Below are 27,900 nucleotides of genomic sequence, written 5' to 3'. Positions count from 1 at the left end.
GGGGGGGGAGGAGGGGGTGCGGTCCTCCCTCTATAGGTTGACCAAGGGCTTGGCAAGAAGCAGCAGGGCAGGGGCCAGGACAGGCTCAAAGACAGAGACAAAGGACCTGGCCCATTTCAGAATCACACAGTGAAAACATTAGGAGACAAAGGAGAGGCAGAGGTCTGCGAGGGAACAGGGCAGATTGAGAGGAGAGCCCGGGAAGGCCAAGTCAGGGACGCGGACGAGTCTGTAAGCTAGTGATCACTCTGTTCAACATGCTTTAGAGAGAAGTAGGCACAACAGCACATGCAGTTAGAAATAGCAGATCTGGGGGCGCTGCCAGAAAACAGGACTTGATGGCAAGAAGAAAGGGGAAGACAGAATGGGTAGAACGAACGTCTTAGAGCCAGGGAGCTGGGCAGAGGGATGGTGAAGAAAGCAGGAACTCACGGGTTAAAAACAGCGTGCCTCAACAGGAAAACAACTTGTGGTCCAGGTTGCTCTTTTATATGTATGGCCATCAACTTCAAAGTACTGTAGCCTGGGTCCCAGGAGGCCTCCAGCCCCCCTTCAAGGGGTGCCTTGAAGCTAGCCCTTCCCCAGGCTGAGCTCCAGGCTCACGCTGCCTCCAGTCTGCACATCATGGACCACACCCTCCAGGGGGGCAGGGGGGGGGAAGGCTCTCAGCCCTCAGGTCCGGTCGGAGGAGCAGCAGGAGCAGGGGGGCCCGGGTCCTCCAACTGCACGTCGTGCAGGTGCACGGTGGGGGTGGTGGGGTCTTTGCCCACTCCTTGGTTCGGGTCGGCCTGGTCGGGGTGGTGCCTGCGCACATGCTTAACCACCTGGAACTTCTGCTTGGCCTTGTAGCTGCAGAGGCGGCAGAAGAAGGGGTGGCGGTCGGTGTGGGTGAGGGCGTGATGGCGCAGGCCAGCAGCCCAGCGGAAAGCACGGTGGCACACATTGCACACATAGGGTTTGGCCTCGCTATGCTTGCGGAGGTGGGTGCGCAGCAGGAAGCGGGTCTTGAAGGCCTTGCCGCACTGCTCGCACATGAAGGCCCGGGCCTCCCGGTGCCGCGTCTCCTGGTGTACACGCAGTGCATCGGCCCGGTTGGTACAGTAGTCACACTCGGGACACTGGTATGGCTTCAGTCCTGGAGGACAGAACAAGGACAAGGAACAAATTACTACCGAAGGGAGTCGAACAACGTTTAGGGCGCAGTAAGAGTCGCCATGATCCTGAGACACAAAAAACACCAGCAGCATGGTGACTAATGACTCCATCTTTGGAATGTTCCAGTCTTCTCTGACATTTCTATGCCCTCCCAACACAGACCCTTGTATACGAGGAGTGCTCAAGGGATGCTGATAACTGACTCCCAAGTAGCCACCTGACAGCAATGAATAGTCACTCAAATACAACAGGGTTTCCAAATGGGAGAGTCTAACCCTCTTTTGATTGTGGGGTCCTCATGGAATTTGGGAATCCATTTAAATTCAACTCCTTGCTCAACCCAAACAGTAAAAGAAAATGTTCAAGAAAAAAGAGCTAGAAGCAAAAGAAGTGTTGTTCACAGATGCAGAGTACCTTGATGTGCATCTGGTTACTTCCTTTACATTGGTGGGGGGGGGGGAATCCTACACAGTAATCACAAGCACTGTATGTTGGACATCAGCATCAGCAACTCTTTCCTGGGAAGCTATAGTTCATGGCCTCCGTACCCAGGAGAGAAAAATGAAGTTAAAACAAGTGAACCCTTTACGTTCTCTTCGTTACTCATAACAGTTCCTTCGTGTCTGCAGGAACCGAGGAGACCTCCCTCAGCCACACATTCGAGTTCTCCAGGGGAGAGGTGGGTGACCCAGGGCCCGGATCCCTGGGGAAGCATTAAGAAGTGCACACTGCCAGGCTCTCAGGTTCACCTCTCTTCTGACTGTGATAGGTCTTCAGTGGGCGGGGAAGCTATTCTGGCCATTCAATCTACCTCCTACCCCCGATGTGAAAAGTGACAAGCACCCTGAATCTGAGTAAGGACACCCCCCACCCTCAGGAGGCTGGGCGTGCCAGGGAATGGGGGGATCCTTGTGGGCCTGCTGAAACCGCACAGACTCACCTGTGTGCTTGGTCATGTGGTACTTGAGCTGGTTGACCCACTTGCACTTGTAGCCACAGTCAGGGCACAGATACTTGCGTTCTTCCTTGTGGATCCGCATGTGGTACTGGAGGAGGGAAGAGCAGAGTGTGCCCAGAACATGTGCACCCCTGACCCTCAAGGGATGTGCTCCCATCCTAGCCACACTTCTGTTACCAAGCGGGCTCCCCAGTCTGGCCACGTGGACACCAACCTACCCCACTGGGCCTACCTCTACGTCTGCCCTATCTCAGCTCTACTATTTGCTGCCTGTGCCTTTGGGCGCTTAACCCCTACCTCGCAGTGTAATACTCTGAAATAAACTCCAGAAGAAATAGCAAAAGCAACTCAATCTTGTGTTTTGGAAGGATTAAAATCAGTGTCCAACATACAGTAAATGCTCAATAAACATTAGCCATTATTATGCAGGTTGCCGCCAAACTGTGACCTACCTTCGTCACATACCAAGTACATATGATGGAATTTTATCTTTGTAACAAGCCTATGAAGTATTCTATCTCTTTTACTGGTAAGGAATCTGAAGCTTGGAGAAGTCAAGGGGCTCAACAAAGGTCCCGGGGCTAATAACCGGCAGCTGGGATTAGATGAGTCCCCACGGCCCCGGACCTTACCTTGAGCCGAGAAGGGTCAGCACAGGCATAGGGACAGAGGTGGCAGCGGTAAGGCTTTTCCCCAGTGTGGATGCGGCTGTGCCACGTGATCTTCTGCCGGTTCTTGGTGCTGTAAGCGCAGTCGGTGCACTTGTAGAGCCGGGTGCCGCCGTGCCCTTTCACGTGGTGGTCCAGCACCAGCTGATGGCGGCATGTAAAGTCACAAAAGGGGCAGCGCAGAGGGGGCTGGCTGGCACCCGCCGTGCCCTCCAAGGCCGCCGCCGCCTCATGCTGCTCCAAGTAGTGCTTCACCAGGCCCGCCCGCTCCCGGGCTGCGAAGTCACAGAGCTGACAGCGGTGGCTGAAATGCTGCTGTCTCCGGTGCTCGTCCAGCGCCGGCCGGCTGGGGAAGGCCTCCTGGCAGGCCCCGCACTCCAGCCGCGGGTGCTGTTTCCGGGTGTGCCCTCGCAAGCTGGCGGGGCTGGGGCACAGCAGCCCACAGCGGGAGCAGTGCAGGGGGCCGTCGCTGGCCTCGGCGGGAGAGCCGGGGGTGGGGGGCGTAGGCGCAGGATGTCGGCGCAGGGCGTGCTGCTTGAGCGCCGTCTCGGAACTGAACTGGGCCTCACACCGCGGGCAGGCAAAGGCGGGGGTGCCCTGGTGGCAGCTGTTGACATGGCGAGTGATGTCATGGCGAAGGTAGCCACTGTAGTCACAGAGGGGACAGAAGTGGGTGGGTGTTTTGTCGTGTACCCTTAGCCGGTGTAAGCGCAGTTTTGAGTTGGTACCAAAGGTCTGGGGACAGGAGCTGCAGGGGATGCGGCCAACGCCGGTGTGTCGCGACTGGTGCGCCTCCAAGCGGTACCGTCTGGTGGTGGAAAAGTCGCAGAAGGGGCACTGGTGTGGCTTCACTCCCTCGTGCTTGAGCCGCCGGTGCTGCTGCAGGCAGCGGCCCTGCTTGCAGGTGAAGCCACAGTCTGCGCACTGTAGAGGTGGCCGCGGCGCCCGTGTGGGCGCCGAGCCAGGGTGCCTCCGCTTCTGGTGCAGCCTCAGGGTGGCAGCGGCGGTGGCTGTGAACGTACAGAGGCCGCAGTGCAGCTCGCCAGACTCCTCCAGGGGGCAGCCCCGGGTCTGGTGAGTCCGCAGAGCCCGCTCCTGCTGGCAGCTAAAGGGACACGTGGGGCAAGAGAAGCGGGCCCCCTTCTGCTTTGGCACCAGACTCGTGTCCCCATTCCCCGGGCTGCACCCTGTGCCTCCGCCATTCAGGGGAGCAGAGTCTCCCTCGCTTAGGAGGGATTCGGCGGGCTGGGGCTGGGCGGCCCCCCGCTTTCCTCCCCCACCACGTCCCCCCCGGCAGCCTTCAGCCACGTGAGAGGTAATGGAGGACAGTCGAGAACAAAGGAAAGTGCAGGAGTTGCAGTGAAACTTGCCCTGCTCGAAGCGGAACTTCTCAGGGGTCTCTGCAGGCGAGGGGTTACCTGCAGGAGGGGCTGCAGAGACACAGGGTGTGCCCGGAGGCTCCTCTACTTCTTCTGGCTCCCGGGAAGACACAGAGGGAGCATCTCTTGGGAGCACCAGCTCTACTTCTAATGGTGCAGGTGGGGGCTTCCCCCCTTCTGCATCCACTGGGACCTGGGTGCCAGGGGGTGGAGGACACAGAGGGACAGGTGAAGCTGGTCTGGGCAAGCCCTTGTTCTTTCTGAGCAGAACAGGGCACTTCTTCAGCAGGTGGGTGCTGAGGCCACGCTGTTGCTTGAAGCTGGCCCCACACTCGGGGCACAGCAGGGGCTCCCGGCGGCCCTGGCACCCAGTCCTCGAGTGCACGCTCAGGGCTTTCTCCCGGCGGGTGATGAAAGGGCAGTGTGGGCAGCGGAAGGCCCGCCCCTCTCCCTGTATCACGACCATCTGGACCCGGCCCTCTAGCACCAAAGCCTCCGCCTGCTCCTTGTCCTGTCTCCGCAGTGCCTTGAGTAAGGACTCTGACTCCAGGAACTGGGGGAGGGGAGCGGTCTCAGCAGGCAGAGCTGCCTTGAAGGCTCCCGCCCAGCTGTCAGGGGGCTCCTCCGAGGAAGGGGGGTTTCCGGGGCTTTCAGGGACTGGCTTTTCCAGAACGGGCTCTTCTTCAGCATCCAAACCAGACGTCGTAGCACCTTCAAAGGTAGACAGCTCAGTCAAAGTTGCATCTGGCCCTTCCAGGCTCAGGGGCCCGGACGGATCCAGGGGCCTGAACTCTGCAGAAGCGGTTTCAGCGATCTCCTCAAGGGGCGGCTCAGCCACAGGCTCCAGCTCTACCCCCAGGGCCTCGAGGTGCAGCGTGCAGCCACCCTCATCTGTCTCGGCCGGACTGGGGCTGCCGACCGGGTTGTCTCCCCGTGGAACCTCACTGCCGTCCGGTCTCCTGGCACGGTCCTCCTCACTGGGCTCCAGTGGGGCCTGGTCCAAGCCGGGGTCCAGCACAGCACCGGGGTCCCGGTCTGGCACGTCGGGCTGGCCAGACAGCTGGCTCGAGGGCTCGGAGTCTGGTGGGGGTGTCAGGCACTGCCCGGCCCCCTCTGACTCCTGCCTGGCATGGTGGAGCTGCCACACCTGGTCCCCGGGCACGTAGCCGTGGGCCTTGCGCTTGTGGAAGAAGAGGGTGGTGTTGCTGAAGGTGCGGTAGTCGCAGAGGGCGCAGCGGAACTCCCGGAGGCGGGTGTGCTTGCAATTCTCATGGCTCAGCAGCGCCTGCTTGTGGCGGCTCTCGTAGCTGCAGTAGCGGCAGGGGTAGAGCGGGGCAGGCATGCCGGGCTGGTGCTGGGAAGCCATGTGCTTCTGCAGCTCATACTTGCGCTTGCAAGCAAAGGCGCACACCTCACACATCAGGGACTTGCCCTGATGGCGCAGCTTGTGGCTGCTCAGCTGGTCAGCACGGTGGCAGCGGTACGAGCACTGGTTGCACTGATATCTGGTGAGAAGAGGGTGGGGGAGGGGCAAAAATCACAATCATAAACTCTCTCGTGACACGTAAACAAGCACGTATTACGGACAAGGCTCTACGCTCCGTACCTTATATGCATCATCTAATTTATTCTTTTTCTACCGCCTTGTGACATAGGCTTCTGTTTAGAAGCAAGCACACTAGAGCACGGCAGTTAATAACTTGCCTGAGATTACAAAGGAAACGAAGGGCAAGGGCAGCCGAGCTTCACGGTCTGTGCTCCGGCCCCTCTGCATTGCTCCCCAAAGGGAAGAGAGCATGAATCGGCAAGCTACTGTGGACTCCTAAGGAGCTGATGGGGCTACAGCCTCCCGGGGTAGGTTTCTGGGCCCAGGTCCCGTTCTCCCACGGAGGCATGGGGGCTAGGAGAAACCCCCTGGCCAGCTGTGCCACAGCTTTCCGGGAAACGTGCCTGGGTTAGGGTCACACGTGCAGGCTCCCTACTTTCACAGGACTGGACTCAGAACTCAAGGGACACCTTCATCCACAGGCCTGTGCTCTCTTCCCTGAGCCCAGAGGGCTGTCACCGTGCACACTGGGCCCAGGCCGAGACCAGCTATAGGCAATGGGGCTGAGGAGACAGGAGCAGAGAGCGGCGACAGAAGGAGTTGCTATGGGACCAGGAGAGCAAGCTGAGTTCAGGGGGAGGCTAGCTTGGCATAAGGTCCTTGGGGACAGGGATGGAGGCGTGCGTGTGCCCGTACCTGAGGTCCCCTGCGTGCTTCCGCATGTGCACGCTCAGGTAGTGCTTCCACTTGGTGACATAGCCACATTCGGTGCACATGTAATCCTTGGTGTTGGAGTGGGTCAGCATGTGCTTGGACAGGTAGCTCACGTCACGGCACGTGAAGTCACACAGCTCACACTTGTGAGGTTTCTCGCCTTAGCGGGGCGTGGGGGTCAGGGGAAGAGGAGAGAGAACACAGGTCAGACACAGACCGAGCGAGCAGACAGACCATGTTCCCCCACAAGCTTGCCCTGATGCCAAGCAGGAGTGAGAGCCTCATGTGCTGCCCGCGGCGTGGCTCATGACAGCCAGTGCTGCTCCACAGTCCTCGCAATTTCTCTGCTCTGACACAGAGCAAGCCAGGAGGAAACTGAAGACCGTGCTTTCCAAAACCAGCTTGGAAGTCTACCCTTGATCCTTGCTGGCACTGGTGGCCAACTGCTCCACTTAACCTAGTTCCTTCTGGTTTTGTGGAAGAGGAGAAAAAATCAGGCAATCCAAGTAGTTACGAATCTGGACTGTGGGGTCTGACACGGGAATAAAGATGTGAACAGCCAACATATATATGATGCTCATTACATACTAGGTCCCTTCTTACTGACTCCTCCCAACAGCCCCAGGAGGAGGACCTGCCCCATTTTACAGAAAAAGAAGCTGAGGCAGAGGGAAAGCACAGAGCTATTAAGTGGTGGTTCAGATCCCAGCTTACTACTGTGTGGCCTTGGACAGGTCACTTAACCCCTCCAAGGCTCAGTTTCCTTGGCTCCAAAGAGGGGGCAACCAAAATACCAACTGCTCATGGTTGACAGATTAAAGGAAATGTCCCAGGGTCCTCAGTGGTGCCCAGCAAGGACTTGGGGAAGAGCGGTCCAGATAGATGGTCAAGACCAGGTCCTTCAGGACCCTTCCCTGTGATCCCTGCCTATCCACTCAGCCCATTCACTGTGGTCAAAGGCAAGCAATGCGGCATTCTCGCTCCAGTTCTGATACTAGCTGTGTGATCCTGAAACGGGCCATTTCAATGTTCATTTTCTCTTTTTCACCTGTTTTCCTTACAAGACTGTTACTATGCATTCAACGAGATGATAGATCTAAAAGAACTCTGAAAACTATAAAGCACCGTAGGGATGGAGGATTTTAGGAGGGGCCGCAGGAAAACGAGGTGTGGCGACTAAAGCATGTGTAGAAATGAGCTGTTCCAGGGGAACAACAATGGCTTGGCCCCAAGCTACCTAAAAACTGTCTTCCCCAAAATCTTGGAGATTATTTTTTAATGTCTTGTCAACCTACTGCTGCTGGCAGAGAGAGCGCCAACAGGGTGATGCTGTAGCAGGACGCCCGATGTGGCCGTGTCACTGAGGGCATTGGCGATGCTGGGAACAGATTCAGCCTCAGAGTCAGTGGCTACAACCTATGCGGATGGCTCAGTTCCCGGGCGCCACCTCTCACAGCACATCTCAATGCTTGGGTCACAAAGGAAGGTACCTCTCCTGCTCTGGGCTCCTTCGCTCTAACAGGCTGGGCATCGACCCAGACCAGCCTGACAAAGGATAAGCAGAACTGGACGGGGCCTTAAGGGGGAGCCATGGCAGCGGAGCAGTGAGAGCACACAGGCTTTGGCTCAGGAGCTCAACCACGGGACTAGCTAAGGGTCCCGTGGCTTAAGGCTCGATCTATCTCCGGGAAGACTGGGTCCAACGCACGCCAGGTCCTTTCCGTGTCTCGTGCACGGTAAGGCTCACTCCTGCCGCCCCCTTCCTCACGCCACCCTCCCGCGTTCTCGCTCTCAGAAGCAGGGAAGGCAGCTCACCAGTGTGCAGCAACATGTGGCGGATGAGCACCCTCTTGTGGGCGGTGGCAAAGCTGCACTCAGGGCACTGGTGGATCTTCTCGTGGGCGTGCATCTTGCCCACGTGGTCCTGGTAGGCCACTGGGTTGAAGGTGGCGAAGGGGCAGAAGGCGCAGCGCAGCTCTTCGCTGCCGGGGTGGCCCTGCTTCTTGTGTTTGCGGAACAGGTGCTTATTGGAGCAGGCAAAGTCGCAGTGTGGGCAGTGGAAGGCGTAGTGGCTCTTGTGATGGGCCTCCATGGCTTCGGCCGTGGCGAAGAGCATGGGACAAGAGTGGTGGCGGCACTCCACGGCCCGCACGCCATGCGTCTCCTTCAGGTGTTTCACGAAGGCCTTGCGGTCGGGGGCCGCATAGCCGCAGCCTTCCTGAAAGCAGCGGAGGGGCAGGGGCTCCGCTGCCGCTGCTGCCGCGTGGCTCTTAAGGTGCTCCTTGAGGGCCTGGCTGAGGCGGAATTCCTCGCGGCACACGGGACAGGCGTAGGTGTCTGAGTAGAAGTTGGAGATGTCCTCGTGCATGCTAGCCATGTGGCGGTTGAGCGCGTTCCTCTCCACGGCACTGTAGTGGCACAGCGGGCAGCGGTGGGCTTTCTGGCCCAGCTCTCGCAGCAGGTGGGTCTTGAGCTTGCTCTTACTGGTAAAGAACTTCTGGCAGTTGGGGCACTGGAGGCTGGGGTCCGGGAAGTGGAGATGCAGGTGCTCCAGCAGATGGGTCCGCTTCTTAAAGCAGCGCTTGCATTCTGGACACATGTGCGTCTTAAAGAGGGACTCGGTGCCAGCAGCCACATTCCCTGGGAGAGGGAAAGGTACGGAAGGCAGCTCAGGGGCTGGCCACCTAGTGGGCGACCCACAATCTGCCCAGGCACAAATATTATGCGGCCTCTCCTCTTCCTCTCCAGGAACCCAAACAATAGCATCTCCGAGGAAAACAGGCCCAAGAGAGCAAACTCTATTACCCGTGATGTGTTTCTGCAGTCTTGAGTCATTTATCATTTTTCCACAAGACATGTCAAAGTGGAAGGGTAAGAACACAGGAAATGAACCAAAGCCTGGGAGCCTCAATGCCAGGCTCCCCACAATCCATTCCTTCCCACCACCAAGAGGTTCGAGCCTAACCACATCATTACCTTCTCCCTGCTGGGCCCCCTGGGCTTTCTCTGGGGCTTTCTGGGGGTCCTTCAGGGTGCCACCCGCCTCCTCTTTCTCTACGTCCTCCTCGTCAGCTGATTCTCGCCTGGGCAAGGGCGCATCTGCCTGTTTTGAAGGCTCTCCCTCTCTGGAGGGCGTTCTGGGAGCTGGAGACACATAAAACTTGATGACATCTAGAGAAGCCAACGACAGCAGTGAATGCTCGTACTGCTCCTCTTACTGGCTGGCGGAATCAGCCCCTCCCCGTGCAGTGTAAGAGAATTCTTGGATTCTAAGTCTATGAATTTATTACCTCTCAAGACACAGATGGGAAGACCAAGAGCTAAGCTATCATTAGTGCTCCAACCTAGAGTAAATCAAATGTCAGATAACACCATCCTCAGACCCCTTAAAGGCAAGGGCTTTGAGATCACTGCGAGGGGAAGGGGGGCGGGGAGCTGACAGGGACAGAATGGGTGCAGAGCACTTCCCTGGCTTGGGTTCCCAGGGCTAATGGCTGGTGGTTCGGTGCAGGTGAACACAGCCTGACCTCTTAACTGCTCTACTGAGAGGCCTCACCAGCAAGGCAGGGTCATACTCATCTATCCCTTCCATCCCTCAACAGAGGCACCTGCCTCAGTAAGGCAAAGATGCAGGACTATTTCCCAGGAAAAAGGGGGTCTTCTCTTTGGGAACAGAGCACCAACAGGTTTTAGCAAGCCTAAGTCTCTCAGCAGAATCCCACCTCTCCGGGCCCGGTTTCTCTATTTTCTCCTGTACTCTAACCCCATGCTTGTTTTTTTGAGACCGTGAAGGATCCGTGAAGCCCCACCCTCCTTGAAGGTTTCTTTTTAAAATAATCCCGGCTTCTCTGGCCCAACCCTACTTGCTCAAAATGGAAGTCTACAGGTATTCTACCAGTGGCTATGGCCACTGATGAACATTTTAGCTTTTCCCCTCAGAAAGCTCTGAAATGAATCGAAAAAGGATATTGGTTAGGGGACTTCAAGGCCACGGCGTAGCCAAAGCCAAATGTCACTCACTGTCACGGACAAAGACTTGCTCTTTGTCTCATCTATTCTGACTGTTCCAAGGTTTCTAGATGCTTCCCAAGGCAATCAGTAATGCTGTCCTCCTGAGCCACTGCTCCATGTTCCCTTGCATTTGTGTGTATATTCGTGGCACTGGAATCAACTGGCTATCCTACAGGACTGGCCGTGGCTGCATTCCAGGGCCCGTGGCCTCATACCTGGCAGCAACTCCTGGGGTGGAAGGCCCTGAAGGGCAGCCAGTTCTCCCTGGGTCCCGGCGCCGTGGCTCCGCTGATGCTGCCGGAAGAGTTTGACGTTGGAGCCCACGAAGCTGCAGTGGTCACAGTGGAAAGGGTAATGGGCCCGCCGGTGCAGCTCCATGCCCTGCTGGTCCCCAAAGAGCAGGGGGCAGCCTCGGAAAGAACAGGGCACGGGCACCGTGGCGTGGGCCTGCCTCAGGTGCTGCTGCAGGCCCTTGCGATCTTCAGCGGAGAACACACAGCCAGACTCTGGGCAGGAGAAGGTGTTGGGAGCACCCCGGTGAATCTTGAAGTGGCTCTTCAGGGCCTGGGGTTGGGCAAACTCCTGCCGACACACAGGGCATGGCAGGGGGCTATCTGGGAGGCCGTGGCCCTGCAGAGGGCCAGAGAGACTGAGGTTGCCAGGGGTCAGCTCTACAGAGCATGGGGGGCTAGAGAGGCCCTGCAGAGGCTGTATAAGGGTCTCAGGACATTGGTGCAGGGCCAGCAGAGTGGGCTCAGCGAAGCTCTGCTCACATCGCTCACAGTAGTACACCTCCAACTCCACCACCTTTACCAGGACACCTGCAGGCAGAGGACCGAGAGAGAAAGGCACAGAATCAGAAGGAACGAGACTCACAGGAGTTAGCTGCTAGGAGAAGACGAAGGTGAATCTTTTAATATTAGTGGAGTGGAGACAGACCTTAAGTCTGGTTCTATACCTGGACTGTAAGCCCCATAAGGTCAGGACAGCCTCTTTATTTGCACATACACATGGGTTCCCAGTATCTAGTGCTCGCTTTGGCACATACTAAAACTGGATTCCCAGTATCTAACACAGTATTTGGCACAAAATAGGTATTTAATATTTGCCAAATGAATACAACAAGCATTAACAGCATTAACCACATCCAGAAAGCATTAGGAAACGGCAACAATATATTTTGCCCAGATGAAAAATTAGGAACTTCCAAAAGAAGAAAACGACAATCTGGGGATAATATCTACAGTGTAAATGACAAAGTATTACTTTCACATTCTGTAAAGGCAATCTTAAAAAGCACAGTAATTCATAAAATGGAAAACATCCATTTCCCAAAGACCCAAATCACGTTCATAGTCATTACTGCCATTTCTTTTTTTTTTTAACTTTTTAATTTTTTTAAATTTATTTTTATTTCTAGGAGAGAGAGAGAGACAGCGTAAGCAAGGGAGGGTCAGAGACAGAGGGAGACACAGACTCTGAAATAGGCTCCAGGTTCTGAGCTGGCATTCAGCACAGAGCCCGACGCGGGGCTCGAATCCACGAACCGCGAGATCATGACCTAAGCGAAAGTCGGATGCTTAACCGACTAAGCCACCCAGGCGCCCCATTACTGCCATTTCTTAAGCAATGGGCAGATCCTTGATAAAGAAAGGCTTAGGAAACACTCACTTGGTACTCCAGTTGCCCTCTAAGAAGAGGAGCCTGGAGTTCCAAGGTTAAGGCCACTGTGCCTGTTAATGGCAGAACCAGGTCTCAAGTCCAGGTCTAGGCCACATCTACCCTGGGGACCCTTTCTTCATTATTTCTTTGCTTAAATAAAAGTTTAGTGTGACAACTCAAATAACAGCTGTACATAAGGAAAAAAATACCCCCCCTCCCCCCACAAAATTTGGTGTCTATTCTTTCAGGCCTTTTTTAGTCATTTCTCAGCAATTTGCTTCCCCCTCCCCCCTCCGCTTGCTATATATATATCAGATGCTTTTTTTGCTGAGTACCTTTATTTTTTTTAAAAAAATTTTTTTTTTTTTTTTAATGTTTTATTTATTTCTAGGAGAGAGAGAGAGAGAGACAGCGTGAGCAGGGGAGGGTCAGAGAGAGAGGGAGTCACAGACTGAAATAGGCTCCAGGCTCTGAGCTGGCAGTCAGCACAGAGCCCGACGCGGGGCTCGAACCCACGAACCGCGAGATCATGACCTAAGCGAAAGTCGGACGCTTAACCGACTAAGCCACCCAGGCGCCCCTGCTGAGTACCTTTAGATCTAGCTTGTATGTTTTTGTCTAGTCCAGAGTACTTCCTGGCATGAACAAGTCAAAATGAAGTCTTGCTCTTACTGATGGACATTTGGGTTATTTGCAAGCATTATAAATAAAGTTGCTCTAGACACCCTCTTACCCCGACTCCTTGTGTGTGTGTGTGTGTGTGTGTGTGTGTGTGTGTGTGTGAGTCTTTCTACAGGACAGAGCCCTGGAAATGTAATGATGGGGTCAGAGTACGCATATTTTAAAGTCTGTTATATAGGGGCACCTGGCTGGCTCAGTTGGTTAAGCGTCTGACTTTGGCTCAGGTCATGATCTCGTGGTCAGTGAGTTCGAGCCCCGCGTCAGGCTCTGTGCTGACAGTTCAGGGCCTGGAGCCTGCTTCAGATTCTGTGTCTCCCTCTCTTTCTGCCCCTTCCCTGCTCATGCCTCTGTCTCTCTCTCTCAAAAGTAAAAAAACATGAAAAAAAAATTAAAGTTTATTATACAGATAAATTGACCTTCAAACAATTATGGTAAATTACACACTCCATAAGCTATAAGACAATTATCTGTTTTCCCACCAACGCTAAGTATTATAAAAAAAATATTTAATTTTTACCACAGTTGAGAAGCGATATAGGCATTTCATTAATTTTTTTTTTAATATATTTTTTTATTTATTTCTAGGAGAGAGAGAGAAAGACAGTGTGAGCAGGGGAGGGTCAGAGAGAGAGGGAGATACAGACTCCGAAATAGGCTCCAGGCTCCGAGCTGGCCGTCAGCACAAAGCCCGACGCGGGGCTCGAACCCACCAACCGCGAGATCATGACCCAAGCGAAAGTCGGACGCTTAACCGACTGAGCCACCCAGGTGCCCCATTTCATTAATTTTTTTAAAGTTCATTATTATTATTTTTCTGTTTAGTAATTTCTACACCCAACATGGAGCTCGAACTGACAGTCCCGATATGAACAGTCACATGCTCTGGGGCACTGGGTGGCTCAATCAGTTGAGCGGCTGATACCTGATTTTGGCTCAGGTCATGATCTCACAGTTTGTGGGTTCAAACCCCACATCGGGCTCTGCGCAGGGCCTGCTTGGGATTCTCTCCCTCTTTCTCTGCCCTTCCCCCACTTGTGCACTCTCTCTCAATAAATACATACACTTAAGAAGAAAAAAAAAAGGTCACATGCTCTTCTGACTGAGCCAGCCAGGCACCCCTCATAATTATTTTTAACTGGAATTTATTTGTGTTAGTGAGATTATACATCCTTATGGCTGTTGACTATTTTTATTCTTCCTTATTGAAGTGCCTGTAGGTTTCTTTTGCCCTTTCTAGAAAAACAAACAAACCCCCCCAAAACATCATTTCTTTTTCTTATTTCAGAAGTCTTTGAATTGTAAAGATATTAACTCTTCCTTATGTATTACAAATGTTTTTTCCAGGTTCGTTTTTTTCCTTCTTACTTGTTTCATTACACAGAAGGTTACAAATACTCTATGATCAAATTAGCTAATCTTTCCCAGTAGTTGCTGTCACCATACTACACTGCCAAGGGAAGTTATGACAGCCAGAGCTGGAGATGGCAGTTAACAGCAGGGAAGTTACCTAAAAATAAGAAGTTGTAGATATGGGAAGACTAGAGGGGGGAATCTTTTTCCTAGCATAAATATAAATGTTCAACTCCCACTCTTGACAACATGCCTCGGATGAGTTAAGTATGTTATACACAAGAAACTAGGGCAAGGAAATACCAGATTACCTCTGGGAAAGCCCTGCCAAGCCCAGCGTGGTGGAGGCACTGGGCCTGCTGCCTAATCCCTGGCCGCAGTTCCCGAGTGGGAAGGTCAACATGTGGGAAAGAGTCCCCGAGGGCTATAGGATTGGGCAGAGGGGTCAGAAAGGTCTTCCCTTCTGGATTACTGCCTAGCAGACATGAAGCCCTCGCAGGGATAGACTCTGCCAAGAGCCTGGTACCAGGTTGTGAACCACCTTGCCAGCCTTCAATCAACATTCTCCAACTGCAAATCAAACGACAACATCTCCAAGAATAAAAATAAGATGTTACCTTGTGTTCTCGTCACATTTACATAGAAGGGTCAAAAATAGCACAGACAAAACCTCAGGGCTGATTGTCCCACTGGCCTGGTAGCAACTGTGTTTGTACCTGGGGTCTCTCCAGGAGCACCTGGGGACAGGTTTCCAGCTACCGCTTCCACAATGATCTCCATGTTCCCTGTGTCCTCTTCAGTTGCCGTGGCCTCTACCAGCAGGCAGCCGGGGTCAGCAGGCAGAGGTGTGGGGTTCCCAGCAGGACAGGGGCTCTCGACAGGCTCCAGGATTCCACGGTTGGACAGAGGTGGGGGGATCAGCAATAGCTCAGGGCACAGTCCATCCATCTCCCCAGTGCTGTTGGTTGGCGGTGAGTCCAACACGGGGTCTGTCATCACCACTGACTGGTGTTCTGTGGTCTCTTATGTGCTGACACGCCAATCAGAAGAGAACCCAAACAAAATATAGTTAGAGACCTCACTCACTTTCTTCCCACGTGACATGGGTGCACGGCCCACGGCCTGCCCACTTAGGCATTTCCAGGCGTGGCAGCATGGCACACCTGGTTCACCTCGAAGCTTGTACAACAATGCTCAGACCAAAAAGTAAACAAATGAGAATAGGGATCAATATCAGAAGAGAGCCAACAAGTTTTGGGCAATACATTAAAGACGGAAGGTTACATTTTTTGGAGCTAGGCAACCCTGGTGAAATTAAGCAATCTGGGTCTCAGTTTTCTTAGCTGCAACAAAACTCGGGCCAAGGGATCTCAGACGTCCCTTCCCCTCTTAACATGTTATGATCTCACTACTCCTCAGTATGGGTACAAGGCCCTCCCTTCATGATTTGGCCTCCACTCACCTTTCCACACTCATCTACCACTTCTCCCCTCAACAGACCCAGTCATACCAATGAGCTGCCATTCTCCAGGCTCACCGCCTTCTCTTTTGCTCCATACCCTCCCACCTGCCTCTCTGTCCTCTCTTGGCTGATGGACCATTTCTCCTTCTCCATCTCTTGTCTGGCCAACCAACTCCTAACTGTCCCTAAGCATCTGCACAAATGTCACTTCTGCTATGAAGGCTTCTTGACACTGTTTATGTAAGTTCCTCTCCCTGGGGTCCTAATGGCACCTGGTACCTAACTCTGTCAGAAACTCTGTCATATGGCACTGCTGTTTACTTATCAGTCAGCTTCTCTAGACTTAGAGCTTTCTGAGTGCAACTGACTGACACATCACTTCTCTGAACACAAACCACCACAATCTATGACAAGTGAGACAAATGAGATTCTAGTGAAGCACCGAAGACATAGAGATGCATTAGAGGGAGGCTCGGTCTCCACAAAGATGAATCAGTGGTTCCTTACATATAGAGTAACACACCAAGAGAAATTTCAAACTCATTGACTCTGGCCTCATACTGAAAACACTAGGACACAGTTGAGAAATGAATGCCAACTAAATTGCATATCCTGTCATACATGGCTAAAATTAGCTTAAGCTGAATAATAAGTAACCTATGACAGTAATCACTCCATGAAATTGAGTCTTGGAGGTCAAGGGCTTAGGGAAAGGAAATCAGGTTGCAGGTGTGAATCCTGCACTCAAAACCTCGAAAGGTAGTTGGGACGTGCACTTCCAGGGTCGGAGGATTCTCTGGAAACCACAGCCTCCACTTACAGAATTTTTTCGCTACTCTGCTGGGAGCCAAGGAGGACACGGTGCCGTCTAGATCAAGAACCTGAAAATCTGAACCTTCAGCCGCTGGAAGGCGGGTGAGGTGGGAGACGGGTGGACACAAGAGGAGAAATGAGCACATATTTGGGGGCAGAGGCGTTGAGGAAGAAAAGGGACAAAATAATGCAGAGAGAAGGCCTGGGGAAAGAATGTGACCCCGCGTGGGGACAAAGGCACCCGGGTTTCCACCTGCCTTTGGGCTCTGACTCACCGCGTGGCCTCAGACAGATACAGTCACCTCGCTTCCCAGGGCCTCAGCTTTCCCATCTGTAAAGTGGAGGTGTTGACAGCGTTCACATCGTTGGGCGGGAGCGGGAATCACAAGAGCCAGCAAATGGGAAAGCCGTTTTGTAACCTGCAAAGCTTAGGATGGAGCATCGTCATGATTACGGTCCTGAGGAGAGGCAGCGGGTAACCGGGCGGGGTTCAAAGCAGTGACGCGGCTGAGGCACCAGGACGGCTGCTGGGATGCGCCGGGGCCCCAATCGTCGGCGTGCTTCCTTCAGCACCTCCTCCAGGGGGTTCCCACCGCCCAGGCCCACCCTCATCCTGGGGTTCGAGAAACTTTTGCTTCCGGCCCGCTCCACAGGCACTCCCTACTAGTTTCCTCCCCGCAGCCACTAACTCACCTCCCGGCCCAACGCCCGCGGGAGCAGTGTCTATCTACGGTCCGTCAGCTGCAGGAGCGACCTCCCGGGACTCCTTTTGTGCGACCGCCTCCGGCCCAGCCGCCTCTAGGACATCGGGCCTATGGAGGCCGCTCTCTCTTCCTCTCCTCGGCTGGCGGGGTACTCTATGGTTTTCTCCGGCGTTTCCCCTTCCCCCTTCTCCCAGCCGCGCAGCCCAAGGAGTACCATCGAGAGTTGTGGGGCAGAGTGGCACGGCCCGCTAGGTGGGTGTGGCGGGAAGTAGGGGAAGGAACGCCGGGGCGGGGCCGAGCGGCGCTTCCCTGTAGAGCACGGGGCTGAAACCATGGAGAGGGAGGGCCAGAGAGTCATGGCGGTAAGGGGGCGGAGTGAGGGGTTACTCCGAACCACGCTGCTGGAGGCGCGAGCTGGGGTGTGGAAAGGGTTCGGGAAGGGGCTTCTGGGCGTCAGACAAGGGCCGGGAGGGGGAAGAGCTTTGTCTGTGGCCTTCCACGCATAAGTATTTTGGCATTCTGGATTCTACTCTGAGCTTCAGCCGTGGTACCGGCTCTCAATTCACAGCCCCGCGTGCTTCGCTCACAGCAAAGTAGCAGGGGTCGGGAAGGTGTGCTAGAAACAATGTGACTTGCAATCCCTCGAGATCTTACAGTCTAAAATTAGACTGGGTCACGTGTTATTGAGGGAGAAGTCGGGGGAAATGTCCGTGGAGGAAGCAGCAAATGGACAGGTGTTAAATTGGGGAGAAGGAAGAATCAATTAGAATGGGCATTCCGAGTAGAGAGACCTGCTTGAGCATATTCGTACAACAGAGAGTATTAGGCGCTAAGCAGTGAAAGATAGGTAAGCTCTGTGTTGTGGAGGTTTTGAGTACCAGGCAGAGGAATTTTTACCCGATTAAAGGATCTGTTCAGAACAAGCCATTGGATTGAAGCCGACTGTATGAAGAAAGATCTGGATCCCTCTGTAGCAAATTTGGTGAAGTCAGAGGTAGAGACCCATTAAGGTGACATTTTGAAAACTAAAATTAATGTTAAAGAGGCAGTTTAGTCGCGAGGTAATAAAGGGCTAACTAAACAGGACATTAGGATTTGAGCATGTGAAGGAGAGGATATTTGAGGGGCATTATTCATGGTGATAAGGCGTGGGGTTACTGACAGGTCAATGGAAGAGAGTAGCTTCTTCATCCTCTGTTAACTCTGGACAGTGGGTCTCTCTCTATTAGCTAGGCCCAGGGACCACAAAAATTCTGTCCATTATCCTGATGAGAAGCTGGCTACATTGTTCTCTCTTGTTTAAAGGAATCTTCAGACCTAGTCTTCTGGCAGGAAATTGAGCTATGAACAGGATAATGAAGGCCAAAATGGGAAGAGGGGCCTGAAGTCTCAGCCCTTGCATTCCAGCACGACCTCCATCCCACAAAGGGAGGATATGACAACACACAGCAGAATTGACCTGTCCTTCCAGCACCTGGCCTCTGTGGGAGGGAGGGGTGAAGAGGGAGGGAGAGAGGGGTGAGGGTGAGGAGGAATTGCAGAGTCCTTTCTAAACTAATCTGCTTTGTCCCATCTCCACCGCTCCCTACCCTCAGGTTTGAAAATGCCTCAGAGCCTGTAAGGTTCAGTGTTTCCCTCTCAAGATGCCCCTTTCAGACTTTATTCTAGCCCTGAAGGACAATCCTTACTTTGGGGCTGGATTTGGGCTTGTGGGTGTGGGCACGGCCCTGGCCCTGGCCCGGAAGGGTGCCCAACTGGGCTTGGTGGCATTCCGGCGCCATTACATGATCACACTGGAAGTCCCTGCTCGAGACCGAAGCTATGCCTGGTTGCTTAGCTGGCTCACCCGCCACAGTACCCGTACTCAGCACCTCAGTGTGGAGACTTCCTACCTTCAGCATGAGAGTGGGCGCATCTCCACTAAGTTTGAATTTGTCCCCAGCCCTGGAAACCACTTTATCTGGTAAGGTTGGGAGCCAGGGAGGGCTCTAAGAGTAGAAAAGGAGAATGAGGGGAACTGGATTTGACCCATTCATTCACCCCATCTTGACCATTTTTATTCAGGTACCAAGGGAAATGGATCCGAGTGGAACGAAGCCGAGAGATGCAGATGATAGACCTGCAGACAGGGACTCCTTGGGAATCTGTCACCTTTACAGCTCTGGGCACTGACCGAAAGGTTTTCTTCAACATCCTGGAGGAAGGTGTGGGATGGCACAGGCTGCCTTTATGGGGGCGTGGCGGGGTGGGGGGAGGCAGGTTGCAAGAATAGGGGCATATGACATCAGAGGAAGAGAAGCTTGGAGAGGAGGACCAGAACCTGTGGGACCAGAGGGAAGCTGTCTTGGCACAGGTCTGCCTAATTGCATGGCAAAGACGAATTACTGGCTTTGTCTCATTTCTCCCTCTTAGCTCGAGAGCTAGCCTTGCAGCAGGAGGAAGGGAAGACGGTGATGTACACAGCCATGGGCTCTGAATGGCGCCCTTTTGGCTATCCACGCCGCCGCCGGCCACTGAATTCTGTGGTTCTAGAACAGGGTCTGGCTAACCGAATTGTCCGAGATATCCGGGAATTCATCGATAACCCCAAGTGGTACACTGACAGAGGTGAGAAGCGACCGGGGTCTTAACCAGGCTGTTTTTGAGCATGGAAGATAGGCTGGTCTCTGTGGTCATATGCGGTGACCATAAAGCTGTAGCGTAATTCTCAGAGATCAAAGTTGCCCTGACCGGTGATTTCTTCCAGCACTGAGGTCATCAGGCCACTAGGGGGCAGGGTTGGGAATGAATATGGACATCTGAGGTAGAGTACTTGAATTCATTTTAGGTCTTGATCATCTTGGCTGTGTTCCTAGGCATTCCCTACAGACGTGGCTACCTGCTTTATGGGCCCCCTGGTTGTGGAAAAAGCAGTTTTATGTGAGTAGGGTCACATTTTCTCTTGATCCTTAAACTGGAGGAAAACTGGGCTGTGGGGTTGGAAAGGGAGTTCAGTGTAGGGATGGGGGAACAGGATACACATGGGACACTGGAGCATTACGGTGGGGTGATAGAAAGGTTAGGTCTCTGAGACCCACCCATTATGGCAAGGACAAGCACTTGGACCCAAGGCCGACTCCAGGTGGCCTGCCTTCCGTCATCCTATCCTCCACAGCACAGCCCTGGCTGGGGAACTGGAGCACAGCATCTGCCTGCTGAGTCTCACGGACTCCAGCCTCTCTGATGACCGGCTCAACCACCTGCTGAGCGTGGCCCCGCAGCAGAGCCTGGTGCTCCTGGAGGACGTGGACGCAGCCTTTCTCAGCCGAGACCTAGCTGCGGAGAGTATGTGAGGGGAGTTGAGAGAATGGGGAGCATTTCTAAGTGAGGGTAAATCCAGAGCAGTGGAGGAAAGTGAAATCCAGAGGGCCAATGGAGGATGCCTGGGTGGCAACAAGACTTCACAAGAGACACTGATAAGTTGGGGACGTGGTGGTGAATAGAGGGCTTAAGTAGGGTTATGACCATCCATGCTTCTTTATGCCTTCCTCTAGACCCAGTCAAGTACCAAGGTCTAGGTCGTCTCACCTTCAGTGGACTGCTCAATGCCTTGGATGGTGTAGCTTCTACAGAGGCACGCATCGTGTTCATGACTACCAACCACGTGGACAGGTAAGAAGGGGTGAAGCAAGCTGAGACTGTGAGGCAGGACTCCACCTCCTTGGCGCCTTGGGAGGATCAGGAGGTTCAGAGAAACCATCTTTTTAGGGGGGGAGCGGTGGTACTTGTGCCTGTGCTTCTGCTTTTGCTGCCTTGTGCTCTTAGGCTGGACCCTGCACTGATCCGCCCTGGACGAGTAGACATGAAGGAGTATGTGGGGTACTGCTCACACTGGCAGCTGACTCAGATGTTCCAGAGGTTCTATCCAGGGCAAGCGCCTTCCCTGGCCGAGACCTTTGCAGAACGTGTTCTTCACGTTACAACTCAGATCAGTCCTGCCCAGGTCCAAGGCTACTTCATGCTGTATAAAAATGACCCTGCAGGGGCAGTTCAAAATGCCGAGTCTCTGAGGACGTGACAGGCGGGCTGTGCTCAGCTCTCCTCTAGCTCAATAAACACCTGCCACACCACTCTGGTCTTTGACCCCCTTCCTACCTGCCTGTATGCGCACTTGAATAAAAAGCAGGGGCCCTCAGGCATCCACATATGCAAGTGCTGGGGGCATAAGCCAAGGCAAAGCAGGAAGAAGAGACACTACGGTCATCAGGGAAGTAGAGAATTCGCTTTAAAAGGCATTCAATTAAAAAAAAATGTATATGCATCAAAACATAGGTGTGTATATAGCATATATAGGTTATGTTCCCGCATATTCTGTTTAAATGCTGGTTGGCCTCTGCCAGTTTTCCTGAAACTCCCCACACTAGTGGAGATGTCAGACCTGCCTTCACTCAGACTCTCATCTCTTGGACAAACGGACTTGAAAGCAGAGTCGGGGCTATTCTGCCACACTCACCTTGCCAGGAAGTCAGAAAGAGCCATACTGCACAGACCAGGCACTACGAAACAAAGAAGCCAAACAAGGCCAGATCTCTTTATTGCCCCTGCCGCCCCAAATCCCTGCCCCCCCACAGTACTGCTAGGAGCCATCCTCAGACTCCAGGCCCAGGGGCTCCCTTCGAGTACCGGGACGGTAGGCTCCCCGGCCCCGTGGCAGGCGGGGGTAGGAAGAGCCTGGAGTCCGGCCCTTGGAGCGCTCCCAGCGAGCACAGTCCCGTGTCCTGCGGGGTGGGGGACCCTGCCAGGTGCTGGGCCCCTTCTCTTGGGGAGGACCTTCAACCCCTTGGCTACAGGATTCTGGCTTTAGGTCCATGGGCTCCTTGAGGGGCCCCTCAGGAGGTGGCAGTTCCTGGGTGTCACTGGTACCTTTGTGGGCATTGCACTCCCCTCCCTTTAGGTGCCTCCGTTCAGACTGTCTCCAGGGGCCTCGACTGGCCCGGGGGGGATCTAGCATAGTTCTCGGGGTCTCGCCCAACCTTTGCTGATTTGGCCCAGCCCCTGGAATCTTCTCACACGTGTACTGGGAGGCCGCAGGCGGAGGAGCTGACAGGTTGGGTTGGGCAGTTGATGAGGAGGACAGTTCTGTGTCAAGGGCACTGGGTGGCTGGGATCCTCTGGAGGCATCTACAGCGGACTCTGGTTCCAAAGGGGCAGAAGGCTAGAAAGAAGGGAGCAAATGCAGTGAGGGAGATGCAGTTCCCCATAGCAGGGACCTCAGACCCCTCGCTCATGACTGGAGCCGACCACCATCTGCCTCAAGGGTAGAACAGAGTTCACCCTCAGGGCCACCATGGCAGAGGCGTGTTGGTGGGAAGGGAGGGGGCATTACGGGGGGAGTGAGAAAGCCTTTCCTCACCTGCTGGAGGCTGATGAAGTACCGGTTACGCTCGGCCTCAAGGTCGATGATGCCCCCCCGCTCCTGCTGCCTCTGGTAGAGCCGTTTGCGCTCTTCCTGCTGGCGTAAGCTCTCTGTGTTAGGCTGGTATGGCTCCTGGAGGGAAGCGAGCAGAGTGACGAGGAGGAAAAACTAAACAGCAGAAGGCAGGTTTGAACCCCTGCTCTTTCAGGATTGCCCTAGGAGATCTGCACAAGGTTCGTTTTTTTTTCACTCAGAGAGAGGGAGGGAGGCAGAGGGGATGCGAGCAAGGGCAAGAGGGACAGAGGCAGAGAAGATCCCAAGCAGGCTCCACACTCAATGCAATGCCCTGACTAAGGGCCCGATCCCATGACCCTGGGACCATGACCCAAGCTGAAATCAAGCATCAGATGCTCAACCGACTGAACCACAGGCACCCCCTGCACAAGGTTCTTGGGTTTGTCCCTCATGTTGAGGCTCCCAAAGTCTTAGTCTAGTGGGGGCTATGGCTCTGAAGAGAGGTCCCAGGCTGGTCAAGCCCAATTCCAGAGGTCCCGTTCAAGGCAGGCAAGATGCCATCCCTCCCTCTTTGGAGAACGCCGTTATTCCTGGCTCAGATGAGAAGGGAGCTCCCTTACCATGGGCTGCTGGGGTTCGGGGGCTGCTTTCAGTGAGGCAAGATCATACACGATGGGCTCTCTGCACACCGGACACTGCACTCCGACTGCCTTCTAAAAACGGAGAAATGACAGCCCGCGGCTCTCGCCAGCTGCCCAGCCCAGCCAGCCAGCCTAATCCGCACGGGTGGGGGACACAGGGCAGAGGCACAGTGGTCAGTAGTGAAGGATAGGGCGGGGTTGCCGCCCTGGATGGAGGTCTGGGAACTCTTTGAAACTGTATGCAGTGCATCTATCTGTTTAAAAGAATGCACTTTTCTTTTTCTGGACAGGCGTGAGCTTTCATTAATTTCAAAGGTATTTGTGACCCTAAAAAGGTGAAGAGGCACTAGAGTAGAGAGCCAGGACAGGTTGGGACTCGGGGTCTGGAGAGAACAGGGGCCGGCGAGCTGACCTGCTTGGTTGCGGCATGCTGCCGTTCCTGTTCCTGCTCTTGACCTTGAGCCTGCAGCTCATGCTCCATGTGCTGGATATACCGCGCAAGGCAGTGGCAGTGGAAGTAGTGGTAACAGGGGGTTTTGGTAAAAGCCTCCTTCTCCTGAAGGCAGGACAGACATCCAGCATGGCATCAGAGCTCTCTCATGAGCCCTCCACTGCCCGTCCCTAGCGGACCCCAGGTCCCGAGAGAGAGACCCACCTGGAAACCATACAGGCAGATGACACACTGGCCATGCGGGATGTTGTTATCTGTGAGAATTTCCTTCCCTTTCTGCGAGGAGAGAAGACACTGTTCAAACGGGGAGGTGGGGGCAAGAACTGTGAATAGAGCCTATCTACTATTCCCCGGAGTGACTAGAAGGACTATCTCCTACAGAGCCAATGTTACTTTGTGTTCATGCATTCCTGTCTTGGTGAAGCTCCCTCACCAAGGGAGGAAATACTCCTCCACATCCCCGCCTCTCCCCCAGAGTCTACCCAGCTGCAAAATCCAATTTCATTCTTTTTCCACTCATTAAATCACCTTTAATACGTCTCGGGGATGAAAGTAATATACCTTGAGAGACCAAAATATTCAATTAAAACTCATATATTCTGGGACATGTTCCTGGGTTAAACCCCTCTGAGTATCACCTCCACCCAAAAGTCCATCCTGGAGTCGGCCTTCAGAAAGAAAGTCAAGGCATGGACAACCCAAACGGACAGACAACTCAAAGGCATCGGGTTGGGCTATGAACTAACATATTTGCACTGCTGTCTGAATAGCTAATACTCTGGAATTCCACAAAGTTCAAAGTTGCATTGTGGAGGCCAGGCTCAGGAGTGCTACAGTGGTCTAAGCCCACTCTCTGACTCCCGGCCGCCCACCTTCATTCTCTTCTGAACGTTTTTCTTCAAAACTTGAAGTTGAGGAAAACAAGACTACTTATTGTGTGTTTTTAATCTCAAGCAACAGAAGTTATCTGTGTATGTGAACTTGTAGCTCTGGGTGTTCCCTGTGTGCTATTAACTTCATCAGGGTAGAAACTCTTGAGTAAAAGAACCATGATTTTTTTTCAGTTAGCTCCAAGGGCAGGCGAGCCTTCACCTGTTCATTTGTGGCTAGACCCTCTAAGCAAGGCCCCTATCTCTTGCTACTTTCATTCGCCAATGCCAAGAGAATGCACTGAAATGGAATAAAAAATCCAAGTTAAAGAAGAAAAGCAATTTTCAAGATACTGGCAGAGGCAACCTGGAGAAGCTACAGAACTGTCTTTTTTTGGGGGAAGGGGGTGTTCTTGGAAACAGAAGAAAACCTTATCTTACTGGATTTAGGCCTTACCTAAACAAGGACCAAATAAATGACTCCAGACATATTAAAGATTCTAGGCCCGTTACCTCCCTTGAGAAGCTGTTCTAGCAGTTTCCCAGGCTAGCACCCCTCTTACCTCTATGAGTTCATAGAGCATGGCAGTGCCCAGGCTGGTGTTGGCCACGTGGCTCAGTGTCTGCGAAATTCTAGAAAAGGGCAAAGCAAACATTAGGCCTGCCCCCTCCTTTCACCAGACAGAGTTGTATCCCCCCCTCTTCCCTCCTCTGAGCATCCAACTTACTTGTGGATCTGTTCATCTGAGAGTCCTCGGGGGTTACGGATAGAGATCTGTGGCACCTCATTGGGGTACTAGTGGGAGGGAATAACAAGTTACTGCTAAAGCACTCCACCACAGGGCCTCTCTCCTTCCTCTCTTTGCTGCCAGAAAAGTAAGGGCCTCACCTGTGCTGGGACCTGAAGCACCAGAGTGAAGCAGACATACTGGGAGTCCTGATCTTCTGCAGTGGCAGGGTGCAGGGTAATGTAGATCTCCCATGGTGAAGATCTGTAAGTGGATGAAGTGGAGACCTGTGATGTGACTGGGCAGCAGTTTGAGGACTGGGGAAAATGGAGGTGAGACAGTAAAGTGGGTGGAGGAAGTAAGCACTGGACTCTTTCCTTTGGAGGAGATTAAAGAAATAGTCTTTGTCTCCATGAGAGCAACATTTTCTCTGGATCAAGGCTCACGGATTCTCCATGGAATCCTCTCATTACTAAGGGGACGCCTGCCCACCTCTAGTTGAATACGTACCTGCCATTTCCTTTAACCACCTGTAGTTCATCCAGATAGATAGACTCTAACACCTCGACTTCAGAGGGAAGTACCCTAGAGAGACAGGGGGAGATTGACTCACCATTACAGCTCTCCCTGTTAAAGCCTGCTAAAGCCAATGAAGGCTGGCTTCGTAGAACACTGGCAATCTACCTGAGTGCATGCTCTTGCTAACCTCCATAAAAATGGGGGAAATATGTTTTGAGTTGTCAAGTGGCCAGGAAGGAAGCATGGATATCAGAGTTTAAAACACCATTACTGTCAACAGATGAGGAAATGGATTCCCAGGAAGGTGAAGTTCCCAGGAAGCTCAAATATCAAAGTTTAACAGAGGCAGAGCTAGAACCATAGCCAGGTTCCCTGACTCCCTTTTTTAAGTTCCATTGTAATGTCGACTGGCCATCTCTCTGACCTAATAATATCTTGGCCATAGTAGCTAGTCTACATCCTCTTTTCTCCTATTTGTATATAACTGTCTCCCTTGAAAGAAGGAAGGATGTAGTTAGTAGTCACTATATTTTGGACCCTTGCTGTTTGGTTGATCTAGATCAACCCGTTTAGGTCAGGATCTGGTAGTCCTGAGGTAAACGAGAGGACACACATATTTAGTCACAGAAACAGCAGTTGTAATGACACTGAAGAGGAGTGATTGGGTTGAGTCCACAGCTCTACCCTCGTAATGCATGTAAAGATGCCTTCTTGATTTCCTTTCTATAGTTATTATTCCCTTTTCATCAAGAGCAGGCTGTCCTAGCGTGACTTATATATTACTGGTTCTCAAACTTTCTAAGTCTCAGAGGCCTCAAGGTATAAAAGAGACAACAGTGGAGTACTTTGGTTGCCATGACTATGGGAGGCTCAGAGCACCACAGGCCAGCTGTGCAACCACTGCTACCCTCTCCGTAGCTCCAAGGGTCTCCTCTGAATCGTAAAGTTCCCCTGAACAGGTTGAAAATCATGACCCTACATGGTCTCACTAAAGGCCCACACAGGCTGGACTCCCTGAACCAATCAAACACTGACGTGTAACCTCCACCAAGAGGCCCTTCAATACTTCATCCCATCCTAGCTGTGACTTGGGCCCTGGATGTGAGGGATGGGGTGGGATGGTGGTAAGGTGGTGACCAAAAAACGGGCAGGGGGAGATTATAAAACGTGCTAGTCCTAAAAACATGAGATTCGGAGTCCGATAACCTGGATTCCTAGTCATAACTATGTACCTTTTCAGCAAATCGATTTACCTCTTCAGGCCTCTTCTAGTCTCCTCAGGTGCCCACACCTCAGTTATTAATGAAAAGAAGGCTTTTGTGTGTGTTACATCGTGATCCTCTCAACTATTCTGAGGTAGATGCCACACCCAGTTTTTCACACCTGAGGACACTGACTCACAGAAGCTAGGTGGCCTGGTTAGCATCACCCAGCTAATAAAATGTGGAGTGAGCCCACATTTATCTTATTTCCAAATTCCAGAGTCCTTTCACGTTTTGGTCTCTTGTTGAGAATGTTTGAGAGAGAGAAGGACTAGGAGAGCTTCTTGTGAGGTGTAAAGCTTTATTCAGACAATAGTCCTCATTAGTGCTGGCGGGGAGGGAGAAGGCTGAGGAAAGCCTCGGCGGAACTAGGCTGATCCAAGGGGAAAGAGGGACGCGAGCTGGAGGACATCGGTTCGGGAGGTAAAAGGGAGGTGGGGAGAGCTGCTAAACAGGCATCCTCCGGGACCCTGGGCAAATCCACTTCAGGAGGGTGGGACCGGCGAGGCCGGAGAAGAGGGGATCGGGCCAGACACGGCGCAGCCCGAGCTGCATCTGTCTCCTCTCCATCGGATCAGCGCCCCTCCACCCTCCCGCTCCCCAGTACAGAAGCTCTCTCAGAGAGACATGTCCGAGTCTCTGCCATCCCTTATCCCTCGCTCCGCCCCACACGTCCGCCGTACGGACCATCTGCGGCCACTGCCAGTCCCCCGGACCGGATCCAGGCGGCCAGCCAAAGCCCATGCCCCCAGAGTTACCAGTCCTCCTCCCCGGGAGCTGCCGACGCAGAAGCCGCCATGTCTTCTCCGGCCCACAGCCGGAACCGGAAATACTCTCGGGGAAGTCAGAGGCGGCAAGTTAAGGGAGGGAGCGAGGGAGGGTGGCTACCGGCCGTTTCTAGGCAACCAGAGAGTCCA

At 53.3% G+C, this 27,900-nt stretch overlaps 3 protein-coding genes across 9 annotated transcripts; 1 reads left to right on the top strand and 2 right to left on the bottom strand.

Moving 5' to 3' along the window:
• Nucleotides 1-232: 232 nt before the first annotated feature.
• On the bottom strand, nt 233-17,274 carry ZNF142 (zinc finger protein 142). Of its 2 annotated transcripts, none has more exons than XM_039233180.1 (10): nt 17,093-17,274; nt 16,675-16,826; nt 14,841-15,154; nt 10,647-11,252; nt 9,397-9,591; nt 8,236-9,060; nt 6,403-6,580; nt 2,746-5,665; nt 2,096-2,201; nt 233-1,135 (listed from the first exon to the last, which is right to left on the bottom strand). In XM_039233180.1, the coding sequence occupies exons 3-10, from the start codon at nt 15,118-15,120 to the stop codon at nt 666-668; spliced, it is 5,580 nt and encodes a 1,859-aa protein (XP_039089111.1). In that variant the 5' UTR covers nt 15,121-15,154; nt 16,675-16,826; nt 17,093-17,274; the 3' UTR covers nt 233-665. The 2 variants fall into 2 exon arrangements, with proteins under 2 accessions (XP_039089111.1, XP_039089112.1); XM_039233181.1 differs by having other exon boundaries at nt 9,397-9,564.
• A 123-nt stretch (nt 17,275-17,397) lies between these two features.
• Nucleotides 17,398-21,214, top strand: LOC120232393 (mitochondrial chaperone BCS1). 5 transcript variants are annotated; one of them, XM_039233079.1, is made up of 8 exons: nt 17,398-17,465; nt 18,699-19,066; nt 19,168-19,307; nt 19,516-19,710; nt 19,959-20,022; nt 20,258-20,427; nt 20,637-20,754; nt 20,908-21,214. In XM_039233079.1, exons 2-8 carry the CDS (start codon nt 18,747-18,749, stop codon nt 21,158-21,160), a joined length of 1,260 nt encoding a protein of 419 aa, XP_039089010.1. In that variant the 5' UTR covers nt 17,398-17,465; nt 18,699-18,746; the 3' UTR covers nt 21,161-21,214. The 5 variants fall into 5 exon arrangements, with proteins under 5 accessions (XP_039089010.1, XP_039089012.1, XP_039089013.1 ...); XM_039233081.1 differs by having other exon boundaries at nt 17,451-17,465; nt 18,409-19,066; XM_039233082.1 differs by lacking the exon at nt 17,398-17,465 and adding an exon at nt 17,554-18,097.
• Nucleotides 21,215-21,639: 425 nt separating this feature from the next.
• RNF25 (ring finger protein 25) lies at nt 21,640-27,857 on the bottom strand. 2 transcript variants are annotated; one of them, XM_039233106.1, is made up of 10 exons: nt 27,742-27,857; nt 25,713-25,787; nt 25,364-25,466; nt 25,203-25,270; nt 25,038-25,107; nt 23,810-23,881; nt 23,567-23,710; nt 23,134-23,226; nt 22,496-22,630; nt 21,640-22,297 (listed from the first exon to the last, which is right to left on the bottom strand). In XM_039233106.1, exons 1-10 carry the CDS (start codon nt 27,780-27,782, stop codon nt 21,719-21,721), a joined length of 1,380 nt encoding a protein of 459 aa, XP_039089037.1. In that variant the 5' UTR covers nt 27,783-27,857; the 3' UTR covers nt 21,640-21,718. The 2 variants fall into 2 exon arrangements, with proteins under 2 accessions (XP_039089037.1, XP_039089038.1); XM_039233107.1 differs by having other exon boundaries at nt 23,134-23,223.
• Between the last annotated feature and the right edge of the window lie 43 nt (nt 27,858-27,900).

Source organism: Hyaena hyaena, unplaced genomic scaffold, assembly GCF_003009895.1.
Source record: "Hyaena hyaena isolate Hyena2069 unplaced genomic scaffold, ASM300989v1 scaffold_71, whole genome shotgun sequence".
Classification (NCBI taxonomy): Eukaryota; Metazoa; Chordata; class Mammalia; order Carnivora; family Hyaenidae; genus Hyaena; species Hyaena hyaena.
The sequence above is the reverse complement of the archived record's forward strand: the minus strand, read 5'-3'. Positions and strand labels throughout refer to the sequence as shown.

What these genes read in the sequence shown, in the direction of transcription:
- ZNF142 (XM_039233180.1), bottom strand. Translation starts at nt 15,120, where the DNA reads ATGACAGACCCCGTGTTGGACTCACCGCCAACCAACAGCACTGGGGAG. An exon ending in AAGCACGCAGGGGACCTCAG is followed by an intron (nt 5,666 to 6,402) that starts GTACGGGCACAC and finishes TCTTCTCACCAG; the next exon opens with ATATCAGTGCAACCAGTGCT. An exon ending in CTGACCCTTCTCGGCTCAAG is followed by an intron (nt 2,202 to 2,745) that starts GTAAGGTCCGGG and finishes TCCCTCCTCCAG; the next exon opens with TACCACATGCGGATCCACAA.
- LOC120232393 (XM_039233079.1), top strand. Translation starts at nt 18,747, where the DNA reads ATGCCCCTTTCAGACTTTATTCTAGCCCTGAAGGACAATCCTTACTTT. An exon ending in CTTCAACATCCTGGAGGAAG is followed by an intron (nt 19,308 to 19,515) that starts GTGTGGGATGGC and finishes TCTCCCTCTTAG; the next exon opens with CTCGAGAGCTAGCCTTGCAG. An exon ending in CCGAGACCTAGCTGCGGAGA is followed by an intron (nt 20,428 to 20,636) that starts GTATGTGAGGGG and finishes GCCTTCCTCTAG; the next exon opens with ACCCAGTCAAGTACCAAGGT.
- RNF25 (XM_039233106.1), bottom strand. Translation starts at nt 27,782, where the DNA reads ATGGCGGCTTCTGCGTCGGCAGCTCCCGGGGAGGAGGACTG. An exon ending in GCTCCCGGGGAGGAGGACTG is followed by an intron (nt 25,788 to 27,741) that starts GTAACTCTGGGG and finishes CTGTCTCTCTAG; the next exon opens with GGTACTTCCCTCTGAAGTCG. An exon ending in TCAGATGAACAGATCCACAA is followed by an intron (nt 25,108 to 25,202) that starts GTAAGTTGGATG and finishes GCCCTTTTCTAG; the next exon opens with AATTTCGCAGACACTGAGCC.